Here is a 21,184-nt window from a genome sequence, read left to right on the forward strand (position 1 = left end):
CATCTAGATTACAAGCATCATCATATGAATCTCAATCATGTAAGGCAGCTCATGAGATTATTGTATTGAAGTACATAGGAGAGAGATGAACCACATAGCTACCGGTACGACCCCGAGCCTCGATGGAGAACTACTCCTCCTCATGGGAGCAGCAGCGGTGATGAAGATGGCGGTGGAGATGGCAGCGGTGTCGATGGAGAAGCCTTCCGGGGCACTTCCCCGTCCCGGCGGCGTGCCGGAACAGAGACTCCTGTCCCCCAGATCTTGGCTTCGCGATGGCGGCGGCTCTGGAAGGTTTCGCGTACCGTGGCTTATTCGTATCGTGTTTTAGGTCAGGGACCTTTATATAGGCGAAGAGGCGGAGTCGGAGGGCTGACGGGGCGGCGACACACTAGGGGGCCGCGGGCCCAGCCCTGGCCGCGCCACCACCTTGTGTGGCCCCCATGTGGCCCCTCTCTGGCGGCTCTCGGGTGTTCTGGAAGCTTCCGGTGAAAATAGGAACCTGGGCGTTGATTTCGTCCAATTCCGAGAATATTTCGTTACTAGCATTTCTGAAACCAAAAACAGCAGAAAACAGGAACTGGCACTTCGGCATCTCGTCAATAGGTTAGTTCCAGAAAATGCACGAATATGACATAAAGTGTGCATAAAACATGTAGATATCATCAATAATGTGGCATGGAACATAAGAAATTATCGATACGTCAGAGACGCATCACTCCTTTCTATCTTAGAAGCAAACACTTGTGTTAACTATGTGCATTGATTCTTACATGTTTACTTATTGCACTTGTTATATTACTCTATGTTGACAAATATCCATGAGATATACATGTTACAAGTTAAAAGCAACTGCTGAAACTTAATCATCCTTTGTGTTGTTTCAATGCATTCTACTTTGAATTTATTGCTTATGAGTTAGCTCTTATGCAACTCTTATTGATGCTTGTCTTGAAAGTACTATTCATGAAAAGTTTTGCTATATGATTCATTTGTTTAGTCATTATCTTTGTTAGCAATCTTTTGTTCACATCACTCCATTCATCTCATATGCTTTACAATAATGTTGATCAAGATTATGTTGGTAGCATGTCACTTCAGAAATTATTTGTGTTATCGTTTACCTACTCGAGGGCGAGTAGGAACTAAGCTTGGGGATGCTTGATACGTCTCAAACGTATCTATAATTTCTTATGTTCCATGCTACTTTTATGACAATACTTGAATGTTTTATACATACTTTACAACATTATTATACATTTTCCGGCACTAACCTATTAACAAGATGCCGAAGTGCCAATTCTGTTTTCTGCTGTTTTTGGTTTCGAAATCCTAGTAAGGAAATATTCTCGGAATTGGACGAAATCAACGCCCAGGGTCCTATTTTTCCACGAAGCTTCCAGAAGACCGGAGGGATAATGAAGTGGGGCCACGAGGTGGCCAGACAACAGGGCGGCGCGGCCCAGGCCCTGGCCGCGCGGCCCTGTGGTCTGGGCCCCTCGCGTCGCCCCCTGACCTACCCTTCCGCCTACAAATAGCCTTCGTCGCGAATACCCTTGTACCGAGAGCCACGATACGGAAAACCTTCCAGAGACGCCGCCGCCAATCCCATCTCGGGGGATTCAGGAGATCGCCTCCGGCACCCTGCCGGAGAGGGAAATCATCACCGGAGGGGCTCTACATCATCATGCCCGCCTCCGGATTGATGCGTGAGTAATTCATCCTTGGACTATGGGTCCATAGCAGTAGCTAGATGGTTGTCTTCTCCGCATGTGCTATCATTGTTTAGATCTTGTGAGCTGCCTAACATGATCAAGATCATCTATTTGTAATGCTACATGTTGTGTTTGGCGGGATCCGATGAATATAGAATATTATGTCAACTTGATTATCAATCTATCATATATGTGTTGTTTATGTTCTTGCATGCTCTCCGTTGCTAGTAGAGGCTCTGGCCAAGTTGATACTTGTAACTCCAAGAGGGAGTAATTATGCTCGATAGTGGGTTCATGCCTCCATTGAATCCGGGATCGTGACGATGAGGTTCTAAGGTTGTGGATGTGCTCGTTGCTACTAGGGATAAAACATTGATGCTTTGTCTAAGAATATTTGTGTTGATTACATTACGCACCATACTTAATGCAATTATCTCGTTGTTTACAACTTAATACTCGGAAGGGGTTCGGATGATAACCTCGAAGGTGGATTATTTAGGCATAGATGCATGTCGGATAGCGGTCCATGTACTTTGTCGTAATGCCCTGATTAAATCACATAGTAATCATCATTGGTATGTATTGAATCTTTATTTGTCAATTGCTCGCTCTGTAATTTGTTCACCCAGACATGTTAGTTATCTTATTGGAGAGACACCACTAGTGAACTGTGGACCCCGGTCCATTCTTTTACATCTGAATACATTATACTTGTTCTTATCGTTCTTTGCAAACAAACACCATCTTCCACTCGATACGTTTAATCCTTTGTTTTCGACAAGCTGGTGAGATTGACAACCTCACCGTTACGTTGGGGCAAAGTACTTTGATTGTGTTGTGCGGGTTCCACGTTGGCGCAGGTTTCACCGGTGTTGCGCCGCACTACACTCCTCCACCAACAACCTTCACGTGCTTCTTGGCTCCTACTGGTTCGATAACCTTGGTTTCTTTCTGAGGGAAAACTTGCTGCTGTGCGCATCATACCTTCCTCTTGGGGTTCCCAACGGACGTGTACATCTACGCGCATCAACCGGCATCAACACAAACTGGAACTATAGCACATGCTGCAACATCCACATCAACAACAAGTGTAGCTTCATTCGGCTTGTCACCAACAAGAACTGGCTTGTCATCTACAGGCATGGCTGAAACATCACAAACATCAACGCTTGGAACATCATGCACCTCATGCTGCACTTTAGGCTTGTGCAACTTCTCCTTACGCACCATTAACTCCACATCGGACTTGATATGATCATCACCCATAGGCTTCAAAGTTCGTTGTTTGCCACCATGCATAAAAGAATATGTATTTTCTCTCCCAGCATGTGTCATATTACGATCACACTGCCATGGATGCCCAAGTAGCAATCCACACACCTCCAATGGCAACACATCACACTCTATCTCATCAACATAATCATCAGCTGTAAACAACACACACACCTTATGAGTAATCTTCAGCATACCACAGTTATTCAACCACTCAAGACGCTTAGGTTCAGGAAGACGCCATGTAGATAACCCCAATGCTGCCACCATCGCCTTGCTTATGTCATTAGTACAGCTACCACCATGAATCATCAACTTGCAAGTCTTGCCCTTTATAATGCATTGAGTCTGAAACAAACTCCACCGCTGGCCCTTGTCAACTGTCTTGCAAGCATCATCTTGTATCTTCTTGAGTTGCATATTCATCCCGCTCAATGGTACATCCTCCTCCATAACCACAATAGTGCCCATGGTATCAGAGCCAGGTTTCCTCTCCACAATAGTGTTAGAACACACCACCTGCTTATTCAACCTTGCAAACTTAAATCTAGCACGCAAAAACTACTTGAAATCTGCCCAACTAGACTGTACACCAATGATACCCTCAACTATCAGATGATCATGGTACCAACTAGCCACAACATCATCAACACGCCGGTATGCAATATCAAATTCAGTTTGGCCACCGAACATACTATCAAACGCCTTGCATCTCTCAAAACCACCATCAATGTGTGATTCCCAAAGCTGAAATTCTGCCGGTGTCGCGGAGCTAGCCAACCTCCACTTGATGGTAGATGCATCGAAGTGCGAACCCATCAAAATATGAAGGTAGTCGTGGTATACATCTTCCTTAAGAACCACAACAACAAAACATGAAGAAACAATAACAACATCAGCAGTCAAAACAACACGAGCAGGTGAAACGGCAGCAGCAGGGCCGGTCAGAGGCCCGGTTTGGCTGGCCTGGGCACCTGCCTAGCCGCTCTGTGGTCCGGTCATGCCGGCCTGGGTGCCGGTTTAGGCCGGGTTGGCCGGCCTCAGGCCCGGTCGACTGGGTGTGGCACCGGCCCGGCCGGTCTAGGAGCCTGTCGGCCGGTCTGGGCGCCGGATCCTATCGCGATCTGCCTTCTTCTTCTCGACTCCAAACATGAAAGTTCGCGATTTTGACACCTGGAACAACCATGGATGATAGTCAAACTGCACCACAACAACACCAATCTTCCTCCACCCAACCTCCTTCAACCTTGAGCCAATCTCCTCCGATGCAAAACGATCCAATGAGATCGATCAACACAACCTCGCCGTGAGCAACCCGGAAATCTAATATGCCAGCTGAGGAAACACTGAAATCTGATACCACATGATGAGGGGATCCCAGGCGATCCTCCTAGGGTGTTGCCCGATCTTTCACAACGAGAACTCGGGTAGATAGAATCTCCCAACAACGCGATGAACGCAGCCTGGAGAAGAGGGACGAATCCAGCAAACAACGGATCGATGAACGATACGCCTCAAACCTGAGCTAGGCAATCCTTGATGAACACAAGAACCTTCACAACGTATTTGTATTACGAACTAGATAAACGACAACGCCGTACCCTAGAGGGATGATACATGTGAATACACGCAATAGTTTTAACCTAAACTTGTCTGACCCTAAACCCTAGCCGTGCCAGCCCTTATATGAGGGGGTGGCCGGCCAAGCCCTTGTGGGCTTGCCTAACTTGGTTTGGACAGGCCCAAACCAAAACTAACTCGACTTATTAAAAACCCTAATTGGCCCATATATGACCATTACATAAAATAAGATAACTAGGCTGGTGGAGTCATGAAATTGGGCTTCACATCGGCCTTCATGCCCATATTAGCCTCCCAGCAGTTGGACGACGCATCGGAGTCCGAATCCAATGCCGCCGCCCAGTCAAGGACCGCTCGCGGTGACGGCTCGCCGGCGTCGTCATCGTCGTGAGTGTACGAGGCAAGGAACGGGTGGCACAACAGCTGCTCGTAGGTCCACCGCTCCCCGTCATTGCAGTGGAGGCACCTGTCGACGAAGTCGCGGCAGGGGTCTGACAGGTGCGCGGGTAGCTCGGGCCGCTTCCCGCCGAACCCGACGCGGAGCAACAACTCGCCGAACCCAGTTTTTGGCTAATCCAACTGACACGCGGGCCAGAGCACGGAATTTGCTCCATCCGGAGCCCCCGTCAGCACCCTGGGGAATCGAGGATGGCATGGGGATGGGGAGTCCGGACGGATTTAGGCCTATATGCGGACGAAAACGAGAAGCTAGGGACGTGACTAGATCGTTTTCGTCCATCCGGATGAAAAAAAAAGGGATTATGGGGGCATCCCGGGGACATGGTTTGAGGTCTCCCTTCCATGCTCCTCTCCTTCCCTCCAGAAAGTTTGTAATGATCCCTTCTACACTTGTTGGTTTTTAATTATTCAGGCTGGCGTAAGCCCAGGTTCAAAAAAAAATCTTTCAAATTGGTTTTACCTCTAGACCTGTTCATGTTTTCGAATACCTGCAACATCCGCCTTTGATCTGAGTCGTGCAAAACTTGTTAAAAAAAAAGAGTCGTGCAAAACGAATTAAGCGCTTTCGAAGTGGGCAGACGAACTCACGGGCCCAATCCCTGCTTTCCATCCGAATTTTTCGCGGCCACGAGCACCCCGCGCAACCCCATCCAGCCAAAACCCCATCCGATCCCACCTGTCAGGCCATCCTCGCATCCCAGCACCCCACCACCTCCTCACAGAAGAAACACACCTCCCCGCCACGTCACCGATCCGCGCCACCACTCTCCACCCATCCCAACCCTCCATCCCCATCCGACGGCTCACACCCCACATCACGCGGATCGGCCCCCGCTCCCCTCCCCACTCCACCCACCTATAAAATCCCACCCCGCTCCACCTCCGTCATCATCAACCAACCACCACCACACAAGTCGTCAACCAACCTCGCCGTCGCCGGAGAAGAAGAAGATGTCGGGCCGCGGCAAGGGCGGAAAGGGTCTCGGCAAGGGCGGCGCGAAGCGGCACCGGAAGGTGCTGCGCGACAACATCCAGGGCATCACCAAGCCGGCCATCCGCCGCCTGGCGCGCCGCGGCGGCGTCAAGCGCATCTCCGGCCTCATCTACGAGGAGACCCGCGGCGTGCTCAAGATCTTCCTCGAGAACGTCATCCGCGACGCAGTCACCTACACCGAGCACGCCAGGCGCAAGACCGTCACCGCCATGGACGTCGTCTACGCGCTCAAGCGCCAGGGGCGCACACTCTACGGCTTCGGAGGCTAGGCCTCTCTCTCCTGCCTCTGCGGTCACCAGATTAGACCAGATGGTGTTTAGGGTTCGTAGCTGTTGTTGCTGTCCGGTGTAGTCGTCGTGTCTCGCTGTTGTTTGCTGCTGTTGTTCTGTGATGCGTTGGATGTACTAGGTCGAGCTGAACCTCTGGTTCGGTGGAATGGAATGGGAATTTCGCTAGTTAATCCTTGATGAATTTACCTGCGATCTCTTCTGTTGATGTCGATCTGTGCAAGCTATTCCTCCTAATAATTGCATTCTGCAGTCCCCGATTCTATTGCTCTGTAGAAATTCGACTAGATATCTCTGAATGTGCCTGCAGTATGTGCTCTGTTACTGTTGATTTGTGGAGGCTGTTGCTGCTTACATGCGTTCTGCATCGCACTTGCTCTAATCCAATCGTGTTTCAATCAGTGCGCGATTCAATCCATCAATGCGTGTAACTGTCAATTGCCCACTTCGAGCAGATTCAAAGCTCTTCTAAATTCCTCCGCCCCACAATGGATAGGGGAACCGAGATCCAGACGCTGCAGGATGAATAGGGCTTTCGGCATTGCTTTCGCCGGGGCGTAGGTACGATTCGAATCACCTCTGCGCTCTGCATTTCTGCAACTGAACGGTGAATGCAGATATCGAGCTGAGTCGAACCTCAGTTCGAAATCCCTCGAACGATAGCTCTGCCTGCACAGTTCCTCGGCTCCTCGACCAGAACGGAGGGGCACCAGCATACCTCTGTTGGCGTCGGCACAGCGGCGGCTCAGGTACGAGCCCTCCAACCGCTTCCGAGTTCCGATTCATCGAATTTCGTCAAGCACCCGAGGCTGAGGTGCCTCGCGTTGCCGCCTCTTCTGAGTTCTGACGCCAATTGCTTCTGCAACAGTTTGGAGCAGAGCAGAACACGAAGCAGCAGAGCCGTGATCTCGCTCTGACGCACGCGCTGGAGCCCTGCAACGCGGCGGCGGCAATTGGCGACCCTGGAGGAGGTTGGATCGCCTGCTCCCTGGCCCGATTTGCTTTGCCGCTCCTGCAATAATCTCTCGGTACCGATCTGATTTACCTGCCTCTGTACTACTACTACTTCCATGGCTTTGGTACATTGAAATCTGCTCTGAATTGGATCTAAGTTTCAAATTAGTAAGATATATGCTGCCCATTTGAGACTTTGACTTGTGGGAGTTCATACCCGGAATCGATTGTAACTTGTATGTGCTGGTACTAACAAAGGGTTCCGATATATTTTTCTATTATTAATATGACAAATCAAGACTCCCCAGACCTAATTTGTAGTATGTGCTACTACTACTAACTAAGGCTTCCGATCAGTTTGTCTAAAATTACAATAAAAAATTCAGACTACCCAGACCTGATTTTTAGGCGCTAATATTTAGGCTTCCGATCATTTATTCTAAATCAGAATAAGAAATTATGACTCCCCAGACCTGATTTGCTGACATGACCATTTCAATTGTGATGGGAAGCAGCTGCTTGTTTCTGAAATACAGATATTGGCTACCTGACAGACTTCAAAATGTGACAAAAACCAGCTGATTCGTTGCTTGTTTCTGAAAGTAGATACTGACTACCTGGCAACTTTTTGAATTGTTATAAGAAACTTATATTTTAGGCTGAAATTAATTTTTGACTACCTGATCTGACCCATCTTCTGAGTTCGATCTCCATATCTCTATCTGAACTGTGAAATGCTGATTTCGAGCTGTTTCGAAATCCCTCGAACAATGCCTGCAATCACCGTTCCTCTCCCAGAAACGGAGAGCCAAAAGGTAAAATTTCGTTGGCATCAGCAGCGCGGCGGCTCCAACCGCTTCTGAGTTCCGATTGGGTGATTTCGTCAAGCTCCTGGGTGCATCACATGGCCGCCTCTTCCGAGCTCGGATGACAATTGCTTCCGGAACAGTTTGGAGCTGAGCAGAGTAGGCGGCAGAGGTTTGACCGTGGCATAGACGACTCTGGAGGCCTGGATTGCGTGCTCCCGGGCCCGGATTTGCTATTTCTTGGTACAGATCTGCTTTTACCTGGCTAGTTTCTCTTCCAAAAAATTTCAGGATCAGTACTACTTCCATGGCTTTGCTACATTAAAATCTCCTCTGTCAGTTGGTTCTAATAAGTTACAAATAGGACATTTTGAGACTTTTACTCTGGGAAGTTCATACTTGCTTTATGGAATCAATTCACCATTTTTTCTTCAAATTAAAACAACAAATTAAGACTTTCCAGACCTGATTTGCTGACCATTTCAATTGTGATGGGAAGCAGCTGATCTTTGCTTGTTTCTGAAATACGTATATTGACTGACTGACATCCTTTAAAATGTTCACAAAAACCAGCTGATTCTTTGTTTTTTTCTGAAAGTAGATTTTGACTATCTGCCAACTTTTCGAATTGCGATAAGAAGCAGTTTATTTCTTTGGCTGAAATCAGATTTTGACTAACTGATCTGGTCCATCCTTTTGAGTGCTTGTAAGAAACAGTTGATCTCCTTGGCTGATGAATTGATATGAACTGAATGCACCATGTAGATAACGAACTAGTGTGGAGCCAAAGTTGCAAAATGCAAACATTAGGTTGATGGGGTCTGGGTTTGGTTTTACTGCTACCCTTCTAGTTATGTATCCAAGCATTTTATTACTGTTTTATTATTGAGAGTTCAGCCTTGAAATGATCAAACAAGTACTATTATATATATAAACAGGTAGTCAGAACTTGCAACTTTTTTTGCTTGAACCTGCATCTAAATGCATGTCTTTGTGTATTAGAAGAACGCCAAAGAAGATGCAAAGTACAAAGCAGGGCAAAACCCCGAAACCAAAAGCAAAAGCAAGACAAATCTAAACTAACCTAGTTAGAACTTACAACTGGAAAACAGTCTGGAAAATGTATCGAGCTTAGGCTATTGATGAATAAGATCGCTGAGATGACAGTACGGTCTGATGACCATACTGGAATCTTTATTGGTAAAGGTGATTGCTAATAAGATTAGTAACTTCTGTACGGTATCCCTTCATTGTAGAATGATACTCCTGAAAGACATTGTAAACTGATATGATAATGAGTTTAGGAACATGAAAACTGTGCACCAGACAAGATGTACAATAAAGTAAGTTTCTGATTTTGTATTAGTGCTTTCACTAAAAATCATTGCATTGGATGATAGATACAGGTAGCTAAATGAAGAGTCCAAGTACAAAAAATTCCATTTGTATATTACATCACCAAAAGAAGAAAAGTATAAGCCTACATTAACAATCAGAGTCCAAACTTAAGTGTTCATACTGTCCAAAGTGAGAAGTGTTCTTATCAAACATATACAAAGGTACACACTGTATAACTAGTGGAGGAATGTATGGTTAGATCAAGTTGAGCAATCTGTTGTCTCTACTTCATTACTTCGTTTTGTTGCTGCACCACAAGTCCTCCACTATGAATTGCATCCAGGAGTTGTCTTTGTCATTCTCGTTCACACCTGAGGACTCTCCAGCATCCTCGAAGTCTGTAACTTGTTCTTGATTTCCTTTAGCCTGTGATGAGCTGCATTCCCCTTGCTTCTCAAATTCATCAATTGGCACATTTTTCTTGAATACCCGACATAGTGCATATGAGTCCTGTAAAATAACAAGATGAACAGTAGATTTTTTTAAATTTTTTCATATGAACATAGTGCATATGTTCGGGTATTAATTTTTTAATTTTTTTTTAAATTTTGCATGGCATATGTTCGGGACTTTTGCTGCTTTGGTATGTGTGGTACATGCATTCAAATAACGTTGTTTGTTTATACATGTGGTGGATTGGGGTTTGCAACATTCTTTTATTTCGATTTTTTTGTAAGACTTACAATTAGCTATTTGGTTGCTAATCAAATTCGGGAGGTTTTCTAGCTAAAACATCTTGTTTATTTCCAATGTTGGGAGTCCACAGAATTTAGCATTTATGTACAGTGGGAAATGATATGCACATTCACTTCTGAAAATATGTTGCAGTAGAATAGTTGTCTTAAACCATGACCAATTATCCACTCATGAACAGTTATAGTGCTCTAATTGCTGTGCTATAATCGGACTAAATTGTAACCAAGTTCAGTTCTCTTGAAAAGTGATTCACAGACTTCGAATACTACAGAAGTACTGCTTTATAAATAGTTCGTAGAAATATCAAATGGATGTCACAGTATTTATTGTTTTTAGCTAGAAAATGCGGTCTTCACTCCCATCTAATCTACAATAAACATGGGGTCATCAGTAATGTTCAGTTTAACTACTAAGTAAAGTATTAGTGGGACATGGAGAATAAAGTGCAAAGCCACCGACACAGCACTGGGCCATACTGAAGGATGTCTAAGCTTTAAGGTAGCATCAACATGCAAAAAAGACCTAGATTATGTGTATTCTGCATTATGAGCCGGTGGCCGCACCTACACCTATCCCACTGTACAGTCACACAGTATAGTTTTCAGTCTATAAACGAACTGGATGTTACATTTGTCTTATCAAGAGCACCCATAAAGTGTACCATGTGTGCCCCATTAGAAGAACTTCTGCTGTACTTTGTAAAGTAGCAATGATCCATGGAAGCAAGGAATTCTTTATGGTGATGGATATGGGGGTTAAAGAGAGAAGAGCCCTAACTTTTCATGCACTCCATGCATAAACAACGTGGTTCCCTGAAGTATGCCCTAGCTAATATTTTCCTTTTCAATTTTCTTTTTTTGACTGTAGCTTTCTCTATTTCCAATTTTATTCTAGCAGTTTTAGTTTTTATTCAAAACAAAATTCTCTAAAACCTTACCTATCTCAAGGTATGATTACTACAAGATTGGTCAGATTTGAGTACCCTGAATTGCACCCTGAGCTCAGTAAATGCAACAAGAAACACAATGATTTAACTGATACTGGCATTGAGGAGGATGGAGGAGTAACCTGAACACCCATGGTGTTATTGCATTCACTTTCCTCGATGCGGTACTCATGCATGACCCAGTTGCTCCTGATCCCCTGAGGAGCTCGACCTTGGTAGAAGACCAACGTCTTTTTCATACCAATTGCCCTCTTCTGGTAGTTGATCGACCGATCTTTGCCAGTCGATTTCCAGTAGCCTGCTCGAGTTGCACGGTTTGTCCGGCATCCATTTGGATACTTCCTATCCCTTGGCCCAAAGAAGTACCACTCAGGGTCTCTACTAGGAAGGTATGATTTCTCTTTCAAAACAAAGAAGATATCCGAAGCTCAATCAGGACTCAGGGAGTAGCTAGATAGCAGGATGAATAACGCAATGGAGTTTAATTGTCAGGTTACCTGCTAGCTCCCAGGGCTCACACTTGTAGAGGTCTACCTCTGGGATGATGTCGAGCTCGATGCTGAGGCCATGGACCTTCCTCTTGAGGTAATAGTTCACAAGCTCCTCATCAGTTGGATGGAACCTAAAGCCTGGGGGAGACCAACCGGCGCCATGATCTCCTGGTTCGCCGCCTCCTTTCTCACCAATCTTTCTCTTTGTCTTTCCCCTTTGTCTTTCCCTACCGCGTCTAGCCGCTGCGCTCTTTAGCTCCTCCGTGAAATGATTCAAAGCCTGCCCTACAAGTAGCTGTGTCTCTTTCCAAGATTCTTACACAAGCAGTCTCTAGACTGTCTTACAGCACCGAAGGATCTTCTTTTCGTTTGTTTTAGCGGGACCGATTTTTGTTCTGTATTTCCTATGGATAACACACTTTTATGATCTCCAATGCTATTAGGTTGTGGAGGGCTGTATCAGAATGAGAAAGTTGTCACCACGTCGCCCGCCTGGATCCTGCATCAGATCATGTTCTTTTGCCCACTGAACATGTTTTTGTGCCTCACAAGCTTAAGTCTCTTTGAAGTGTCGTAGAGAAGAAGAGGACTAAAGACAAGGATAGGGAGCGGTGGCCACATGTATCTGTCTTGGGATCGGCATTGTAAAACAGAAAGTTTCCGAAGGGAGAAAGAAAAGGAAAGGTTCATGTAGCCATGAGGCTCTCTAGTGTCAATGAGCTTGCATCGCTAGCCATCTAGATCAGACAAAACTTTTATCTTTAGATTCTCATATCGATCAACACAATTATAGCCGAACTTATAATTGCCCCCAGACACATAAGTTGATCAGAAAGCTGAGTATGTCTATGTCTGTAATTGATTGAAGCTGACAGCAATAGTGTAAATCCTCTCTTTCTTGAATGAAATACATTTGATCGATAAGATCAAATGATCAGTCTCAACCCAAGATAGATTTTATGTATACTGCAACCTTAATTTGCAGGGGATAAATATGCTGTTAAAAAACTCGCTGTTCTTTTCTTCTTAACTTCCCTACCACTACAATGACATCGAAGCAGGTAGCATGTAAAGAGGCCAGCAAGTGTTACCCAATTCTACAGGAAAGATGGGCATCTCTTTAGATGCATGTGGTCTAAAGCAATTTCTGTTGCTAAATGTTGATTTGCAAAATACTTTGTAGGATCCAAACGGTGAGACGGTTTAAGGGTACTATTGACCTGCGTGTTCTGGAAAATGCAGAGGCAACACGCTTGCAGCGAAGAAGATTCAGATTGAAGACGCGTATAAGGTGAACTAATGAACTTTAGTTCTGTCTTCTCTGGTACCAGTGAGGGCCGATGCTCAGAAAGATGATACATCATTACTGTTTTTCGCCTGAGATCTACAAGGAAGCTTTCTTGAACATGTGGTAAAAGGAGATGCTGCTGCTGCAGCACCACCCGGGCAATACTTTGTTGCAGTACACGGTTTGTGAAAAATACAGTCCTGGACTTACAATGTTTGCTGAGAGTACAAAGCTGCTCCGGGCTTATATTTATTGACTTGTGAGGATTCTGATTGACATTCTAGGGCTACTGGCAACAGCATGTGGTAACTTGCCTTGCAATTATGATTGACATTCTGATATTCTAGAATAGTATTCCCTCAACCCTTTGGGAATAGAACTTTTAATGCCTTGCAATTCAAGCATTTAATGGAACATATGGTATAGTTCTTAATGTGCATGTGATATTACTGAAACTCTAACTTGATACAAGGTAGGGTTTCAGGCATTTGAAGGCATGTTTGAAATGACAAACTAGTTTATTCTGATATCTATTTCATTCACGAGCTATGAAACATAAACAAATATGCCTTTTTGAAATAAAAGTATAACATAATTTTGAAATTTTCGAACTCAATTCTTAGTGGAGTTATATCACTAGTCTTTTATTCTGACGATCCTTCAGTGAAGGTTATCTTCATGACTATCTCTTCTCATGAATGTACATATGTAAACTGTGTTATTCGGAACTTTTTTTGATTTCTGTAAATTAAGTACAATTTAGCATGCTATTATTGAGAAAGTTGCCTCTTGCTATATAATGTATGTATACAACAAGTTATAACCTGCATTGTGTTCATTGTTTCGTTTTATTGATTTGCAGATGACATTATTTCGACACATCAGAACCAGAGGCACCACACTCAGACTCATGCAATTTTCTGGCAGGTAAAAACAGTTATATTTTTCCCCGCAAAAAAAGCAGTTATATTTTTGCCCAGATTTATCATACACAAAACAGCTATGCAATGGCATAGCTTCATTCCTCCTTTTAACAAAAAAAGTGGCAAGTCCTCCACATATGAACCATAGTACATATGAACACCAAGGAAGACATGAAAAAAAGAAGCAAAACAAAAATATAAGCTGATTATCCCTATCTTCATAAATATAGACCCTCCTTATGAACTCAACTCCAGGAAGGATTCCAACAGCCTTCACCTTCATGCACCAGTCCTCCAAGCTCCAGCAATACGCTAGAAGATGGAACCCAAAAGGATGATTATATACCTTATTACTGCTCAATCTTACACCTTCAACACTCGGGTGATTATTGATTAATAGCCAGCAGCATAGAGCACAAAAGGACAGAAAATATGTAGTTATATATCATGAGAATTATTTCCATGAACAGAAGAAGCTCTCCCGCCGGCCTGCCGAGGATCAGGTGGCGAGGGCCACGCAGGTGGTGCTGTCTTCCTCGGCAGCGGCGCCAGAGCACCAGGCATCATCGGAGATGAACTGCATCCAGGAGTCGTCCTTGTCCGCGTCGTCGTCAGCATCAGCGGTGCCAGAGGTGGACCCAACCGGCACGTCCGGCGACGGGGTCTGGTAGTACTCCTGGCTGTTGCCGCGGCTGCCGCTGCCTGCGAGCAGCTGCTGGCAGGCGCCCTCCAGCAGCGCCATGCTGCACTGCCCCTCCTGCAGCTCCTCCACCTCGGTGCAGATGGTGTTCTTCTTGAAGACCCGGCACAGGGCGTAGGTGTCCTGATGAACCATGCATGATGTATTCATCACCAATTCAAGCAAAGGAAAGCGGAACAAGAGATCCATCTGCCATGTGATTACTCAAGTATTTTTTCTGAAAGTTTATGCCCTCATACCGATGCATGATGATCTCATGTGCAAATTTTCTTTCAATTAATTGACTGGCCTTGGGTTTGGGCAAATCTACGCACCAGAGTGTCATAATGGTGTTCTATTCTTGTTATTAGAAAAAGAGACCGATGATCAAAGCTAAGGGAGAGAGAGAAGAAGACTAGCCGGCCGCCATGGAAGGAATTAGAAGGGTTGCGAGGATGATGATGGATTCAGCACGGAATAAAGCGGAAAGCGCGCGAGCGACGCCGACATGCATATGGCCATGACGCAAACTCGCGCCAACATGAGGTTTTGCTTTGCTCTATAGCTTTGGACCTTTAATGTCTCAAGATCAACGCTGATCATGTCTGCTTGTTAGCTCTAATCTCAAATACTGATGCTAACTAAGACCACGGCGCCTTTCACTTTGTTTTTTTGTACAGCGATGCCAGGCTACACATGCTTGTCTCATCAGAGTACGTACGTACCTGGAGAAAGCAAAGTGTACCAGCATCGGTACGTCTACCGTGTTACAGACGCGATAGAAAGCCATGTTCTAATGCTCATAAAATTTCCTTTCATTTGAGATGCAGAAAATTTCTTTGCCCATCACAAAACAAAAGGATCGACGACTTCTCAAAGCCCTAGCTTATTTCCATATATGCATAGAAGGAGATGGACACCATGAACTATGATTATCACGACGATGACCGTGATCAGTGATGACGAAGAAGGTATATGTATGCACCTGGATGGCGCTGGTGTCGTCGGAGTCGGCCTTGTCATCGTAGCGGTACTCGTGCATGACCCAGTCGGTGCGCACCCCCTGCGGCGCCCGGCCCCGGTAGTACACCAGGGTCTTCTTCATCCCGATCGCTCTCGGCGGGGTGCCGCCGTGGTTCATCATGACGCGGCGGTCCTTGCCGGTGGACTTCCAGTACCCTGCCCGCGTCGCCCGGTTGGTCCGGAAGCCGTTGGGGTACTTGCGGTCCCTCGGGCCGAAGAAGTACCACTCCGGGTCACGGCTCGGCAGGAACGACTTCTCTGCACCATGAAGCGTGGCATCATGTCAGTTCATGCGAGATCACATGAAGAATTGCCTTGCAAAATTGAATGATCATCTCACACAATGATACCTGCGAGGTCCCATGGCTCGCACTTGTAGAGATCGACCTCCGGAATGATGTCGAGCTCGATGTGGAGGCCATGGATCTTGCGCTTCAGGTAGTAGTTCACCAGCTCCTCATCTGTCGGGTGGAACCGGAAGCCCGGGGGAAGACCCACCGGAGCCATCGATATGCCTGGCTCACGAACGTTAGCGATAGCTAGCTGCCGGCGTACTTAGTCGCCGAGCGGGCCGCCGTGTGTGTGTGCGCCGGCGGTGGCTGGAACAGCTAGCTAGGTAGTTGCTCTGGCCAAAGGCAATGCACACCTTGCCTCTTCTGCTTCCTTTACTGGGCAGCTTGATGGCCCTTATATAAGTAGGTTTCTTTCTTCTGGCTCCATCGTCGTCGTCGGCTGGGGGTAGGAGGAGGCACAGTGTCACAGTTAGTCGTGTCGCCCCTTCTTGCTCGAGATTTTGATCGATCGGATGGGGGCCACCTTTAGCTAGCTACCTCCTCTTTTCCAGATTCCCTTGCAAGCTTGAGGCTTTTCCTTACACGGTGCGCGCGTCTCCATTTCTCTTTCGCACCCTCTTTTTGATCAGCAAACACCGTCTGGCCAGTGAATCGATCAATATATATGCGAGTGTCAATTGAAAATTGTGAGAAATCGTGGACTGATCTAACATACATTCTGTTACCACCTCTAGCCGCCACGTATATAAACTTGAACTCTCGTATACAGCGGTGTATAGTACATGGTCGACTGTTCGGAGCATCCGCGTCCCTAAAACCTAGTATAAGTTAGCTCCATGGAGACACATAGTTTTCGCTGTTCATTTATCTCTCCAAGCTGCTTTTACCGTCCCTAAAGCTAGCATTGCATGTGCAATACTCCTTCAGCCCCATGTTTCCACGATTTAAATTCGACTATTAATTAGAAGAATGATGCAGTATATGATACCACCGGCAACATTGTTATAGGTAAAACATATTCAATGATACAATTTTTAAATAAACGACCGATGTTTGGTTGGTGCAATAATTAATGATCAAACTTGAACCTCGAAGCACGTGACCACCACATAAAACAAAACATATGCTAAGGTTCTACCCTCACATGAGTACTTCTATTTTACTAAAATATTGACACAATCAATAAAAAATAATTGATTTGGCTCAGCATCCAATGCTAAGCTTGGAGTTGGTGCTAGGCCTTTTGAGCTTAGCTTCTACCCTCACATGCTCCCCTTTAGCACTAGTAGTGCTAAATAATTTCTTCCACCTTTAGCATCTGCATAACACATAGGAATGCGGATGCTCTTAGTACAAAATTTAATATAAGAAAATTTTAGCTTCTAAATAACGTTGCCTATTTCTTTAAAAAATATAAATTTATGTGTACGGATTACAACCTGCTGGTTTAAATGAATTAGGCTGGGCATCAATTAGAGTGCATGGTGCAACACTTGTAGACTACGCTGAATGAAGCTGGGCATCATGCAAGAGTGCGGGCACATCATGCAAGAACGTAAAAGCAACACCACATCAATTGTATCATGCGGCCGGATTCTCAGCAATGTATGTGCAATCTGGTGGAGGATAATCATGTCTTTATTCAGTGATCAATGATCCACAAGTTAAACCATCTCTCCTACCTACTAGACATTCCCGACCTCTGCGTGCACAAAATCTAAATCACTACAAAGTAAAATAATTTTTTCCTCCTCTTCGTGCGATTTTTTGGTGTAGCTTAAATAGTCATACATTCCCTCAATTTTTTGGTGTAGCTTAAATAGTCATACATTCCCTCAATTTTTTGGTGTAGCTTAAATAGTCATACATTCTTTGGTGGATGCTTAATCTAAATTACTACATTGTGGAGTTGTCGTGCGATTCTTTGGTGTAGCTTAAATAGTCATACATTCCCTCAAATTTCTTTCATTCATGGGGCACATTTGAATAACCTATATTCATTGGTTAAATCTGGATATGCATATATATCATTTCCTTTTTAATTCCAGAATTAGTGTTTTCATTCACAAGTCATCTATTGTACCTCGAAGATAAAAGCAGCCCTTGTTACATTTGTGCTGCATCAATGAATATATCTATATATACTCTGTAGAGTCATTGATCAATTGGTTGGTGTAGCTTAAAACAAGGCAACACATGGAACAACAGCCGTCCTAAAGACACGGGAAGAATATGTCCCTTGCTATTGTAATCTGGATAATTATCATTCATGTGATGCTTACTTTTTTTTTGTATCTGAAATGCGAAGTGTGTAATAGAGAGTATTTCTTGGAGCTTCTGTGCATATGGACACACTTGTTAAAACATAGTAAGAGTGCATGGTCGAAAAAACGATGAGAAGAATTATATTTTTATAGATAAAGTCTAGAAACTTGCCCACGTAATTTCTGGTAAGAAATAAAATGACTTGTGATCCATGGAAATAGGTTACTAAATTATATAGTTTACAATGCTAGTTACATAGCTTACTGAAAAAAAATCCTGATGTGATTTTTGCACAGCTCACAACTGGTCATATCATGTACCAAAAGTTACATGCCCAGGAATCTTTGTATCCATTATCTAATGCATAAATTGTTCAATATTTCATGAACATAAATATATGATTTACTCTAAGAACCAGATGAACCATGTTTAGGTTAGTATTACAGGAATTATAATGGCTCACATAAGCGCGCTAGCTTCTAGCCGGCATTTTCACTCGTGGAAGATGCTAATCACTTGCATGCAAAATAGTGACAACATTCTAACCATCGCGCACAATAGCAAATTAGATCCACATATGATAAAATGTGAATTTGCTTTTCCATATGTGAACCTAATTATCTTTTCGCGGTTAGAAACTACTTGAAAAAAACTGTCAAAGCCTCAACTCTGTGCCTGGTTGGAAGTCCGTTTTCATCGTCATATTTGTATCAACAGGGACTTTAATACATGATCCCATTGATTGTGTTTCAGCAAAAAATATCGGTCTCTTTTGTTACCAACTAGTAATGCACTAGTTGCCAAAATATTTCTTAGTAAGTTACCACATGGTAAGTCTGGTACAAAAACATGCCAATTTCTCAAATCAAAGGGTGGCAACTTTGAAGTAAATAATAGTCCTGATAATATGTCAATATTTGGTATAGTTTTAAAGCTCTTATTGAAGTAAATTCTACAACGAATATGTTAATGAAGATGTATCGTAAATAGGTTCAACCATTTGGAAGCTAAACTTTTGAATACTTGTGGATCGATAGGTGTATGTCGCATATGCCGCGACATAACCTGCAAGGCCGGCCGTGCTCATACTAGGAGAAAAAGTTAGATTAATCAATTGCAAAACTGTTTAGCTCTATTGGCAACCAAGCTGGGTGTGCTATGTAGTATAAAAAGGCAGCATGACTAGTTGGAAACTACTCGGCTCAATCTTGTAGGACCTATGTTGCGAATGAGCAACTATCATTCATAGGAGGCCAAAGGCCAATCCATATACATGTGAGACACTATGCAAGAAACCCCTTAGACACCGGGGATATACATGAAACAGGTCTATACATCTATATCACCCTCATATTCATGGTGGATCAACAACACTGAGTTTAGAGAGCCATGTAGCGCTCTAGTGTGTGCCTTCGTGAAGAAGTCAACCAACCATAACTTAGAAGGCACATACTGTAGAGCGAGAACCTGATCATGAACAACAGTGCACACAAAGGAAGCATCAACACCTATGTGCTTGACGAGCTCATGCTTCACCAGGTCACGCGCAATGCTGATAGCACCAGTACGGTATGACAAGAGACGAGTCGATGTGGCAGCAGCAACACCAATGTCCTCCAATAACTAGCGTAACCAAGTCACGTCGCTATCAAGAGAGCTATAACTCGCAGCTCATCCTCTAAACTCGAACAGGAGACTGCAGTCCGTTTGTTCATCTTCCAAGCAATAATGAGGGAACCACCAAGAAAAACACAGTAGGCAGAAAGTGAGCGGTGATCCGAAGGATCACTAGCCCACGTAGCATCAGAGTAGACCTAGAGCTGTAAGAAGATGGACTGATGAAAGAAAAGACGATGAGAGATCGTGCCCTGAAGATATCATAGGACACGAAGAAGGTGACTGTAGTGGACTGAGGTTGGAGCATAGACAAACTGCCTCAGAATATGGATATGATACGAGATATCTGAGCGAGTGGCATCTAGATAGACAAGGCTCCAAACCAAGTGGTGATAGCCCATTGGATCAGATATGGGATCACCATCAGTTGCACAAAGGTGAACATTGAGCTCTATAGGAGTCTCGATAGTGTGCTCATCACCAAGAGCAACACGAGCAAGGAGGTCATGAATATATTTCTCCCGGGAGAGATATAAGCCATGAGAGGTGGAAGAAACCTCAATCCTAAGGAAGTACCGAAGATGACCAAGATCAATCATGAGAAATTGCTCGCGGAGCTAGGCCTTGACAAAGGTACTCAGAGTCGTCACTAGTAATGATCATCTCATCGACATATGATGCACGTAAAACGCATACATGCACTTTGCACTTTATTGCAACATATTACCACATATTTGTATCTTATATAATGTTATTCTCATGTTTCATAATGTTTTATGGGATTTTCTAAACAATCTCCCCTCCTCCGGTTCTAATTCTGTTTGGCAGGAAACGCCACATTTTAGTGTTTTTGACTTTCCAGGAGCTACGGGACTCGAAAAGGGAAAGGTCAGGGGCCACGCTTCAGAAATTTCGAGATGAACAAAATGAGATAAAGTGGGCCACCAGGAGGTCAATATTCTGGGAAATAGAGAGGGTGGCGCGGCCTCCCCCTCTGGTCACGCCACCAGGGCTCTTTCGGTCCTCGAGCGTCCATTTCCTCTCATCTTTTCGCGAACCGACTTGTTTTGCCCTAAAAACTACTATATATACGACCCCGGGGGGTTTCGTCAAGGAAACAACGACGAAGATCAAAAACACGTAAACAAAGAGACAACATGCCGCCGCCGACGGAGATCGGAGGGGGGAAACGCTGCCGGAATCGCCTCCGGTGGACTCCACCCCCTCCGGTGAGGGCATCAACACCATCTTCATCAACATCTACAGTCACCCCCCTCTGCAATCACTTGGAAAACATGATGTATGATGCAATATATTGTTTTCCCATGATCTATTATATCTCTATGTTGATGTTTGAGTAGTGAATTGTTCATGGCAATTGTTATATAGTTTGTTGTTGGTTGCATACAAGTATTTGTTATCTTCTATGATGGTCTTATGTATTGATATATGAGTGCACACATATGTCAAGGGGATGCATAAGGTTATCACCGTTGC

The 21,184-nt window shown here is 44.5% G+C and overlaps 2 protein-coding genes and 1 pseudogene across 2 annotated transcripts; 1 reads left to right on the forward strand and 2 right to left on the reverse strand.

Moving 5' to 3' along the window:
- The first annotated feature begins 5,976 nt into the window (after positions 1–5,976).
- On the forward strand, positions 5,977–6,486 carry LOC124652716 (histone H4). The gene has a single exon (XM_047191760.1). It carries the CDS (start codon positions 5,979–5,981, stop codon positions 6,288–6,290), a length of 312 nt encoding a protein of 103 aa, XP_047047716.1. The 5' UTR covers positions 5,977–5,978; the 3' UTR covers positions 6,291–6,486.
- Positions 6,487–9,483: 2,997 nt separating this feature from the next.
- LOC124658249 lies at positions 9,484–11,761 on the reverse strand (annotated as a pseudogene).
- Positions 11,762–14,309: 2,548 nt separating this feature from the next.
- On the reverse strand, positions 14,310–16,019 carry LOC124655678 (NAC domain-containing protein 45-like). The gene is made up of 3 exons (XM_047194536.1): positions 15,863–16,019; positions 15,475–15,770; positions 14,310–14,633 (listed from the first exon to the last, which is right to left on the reverse strand). The coding sequence occupies exons 1-3, from the start codon at positions 16,017–16,019 to the stop codon at positions 14,310–14,312; spliced, it is 777 nt and encodes a 258-aa protein (XP_047050492.1).
- Between the last annotated feature and the right edge of the window lie 5,165 nt (positions 16,020–21,184).

This window comes from Lolium rigidum, chromosome 5 (assembly GCF_022539505.1).
Source record: "Lolium rigidum isolate FL_2022 chromosome 5, APGP_CSIRO_Lrig_0.1, whole genome shotgun sequence".
Classification (NCBI taxonomy): domain Eukaryota; kingdom Viridiplantae; phylum Streptophyta; class Magnoliopsida; order Poales; family Poaceae; genus Lolium; species Lolium rigidum.

Bases quoted from the DNA above. Each gene is read 5' to 3' on its own strand.
- LOC124652716 (XM_047191760.1), top strand. From the start codon at position 5,979: ATGTCGGGCCGCGGCAAGGGCGGAAAGGGTCTCGGCAAGGGCGGCGCG.
- LOC124655678 (XM_047194536.1), bottom strand. From the start codon at position 16,019: ATGGCTCCGGTGGGTCTTCCCCCGGGCTTCCGGTTCCACCCGACAGAT. The intron at 15,771-15,862 runs GTATCATTGTGT...TTCATGGTGCAG, and splicing joins CGAGCCATGGGACCTCGCAG to AGAAGTCGTTCCTGCCGAGC. The intron at 14,634-15,474 runs GTGCATACATAT...ATGGTTCATCAG, and splicing joins ACGACACCAGCGCCATCCAG to GACACCTACGCCCTGTGCCG.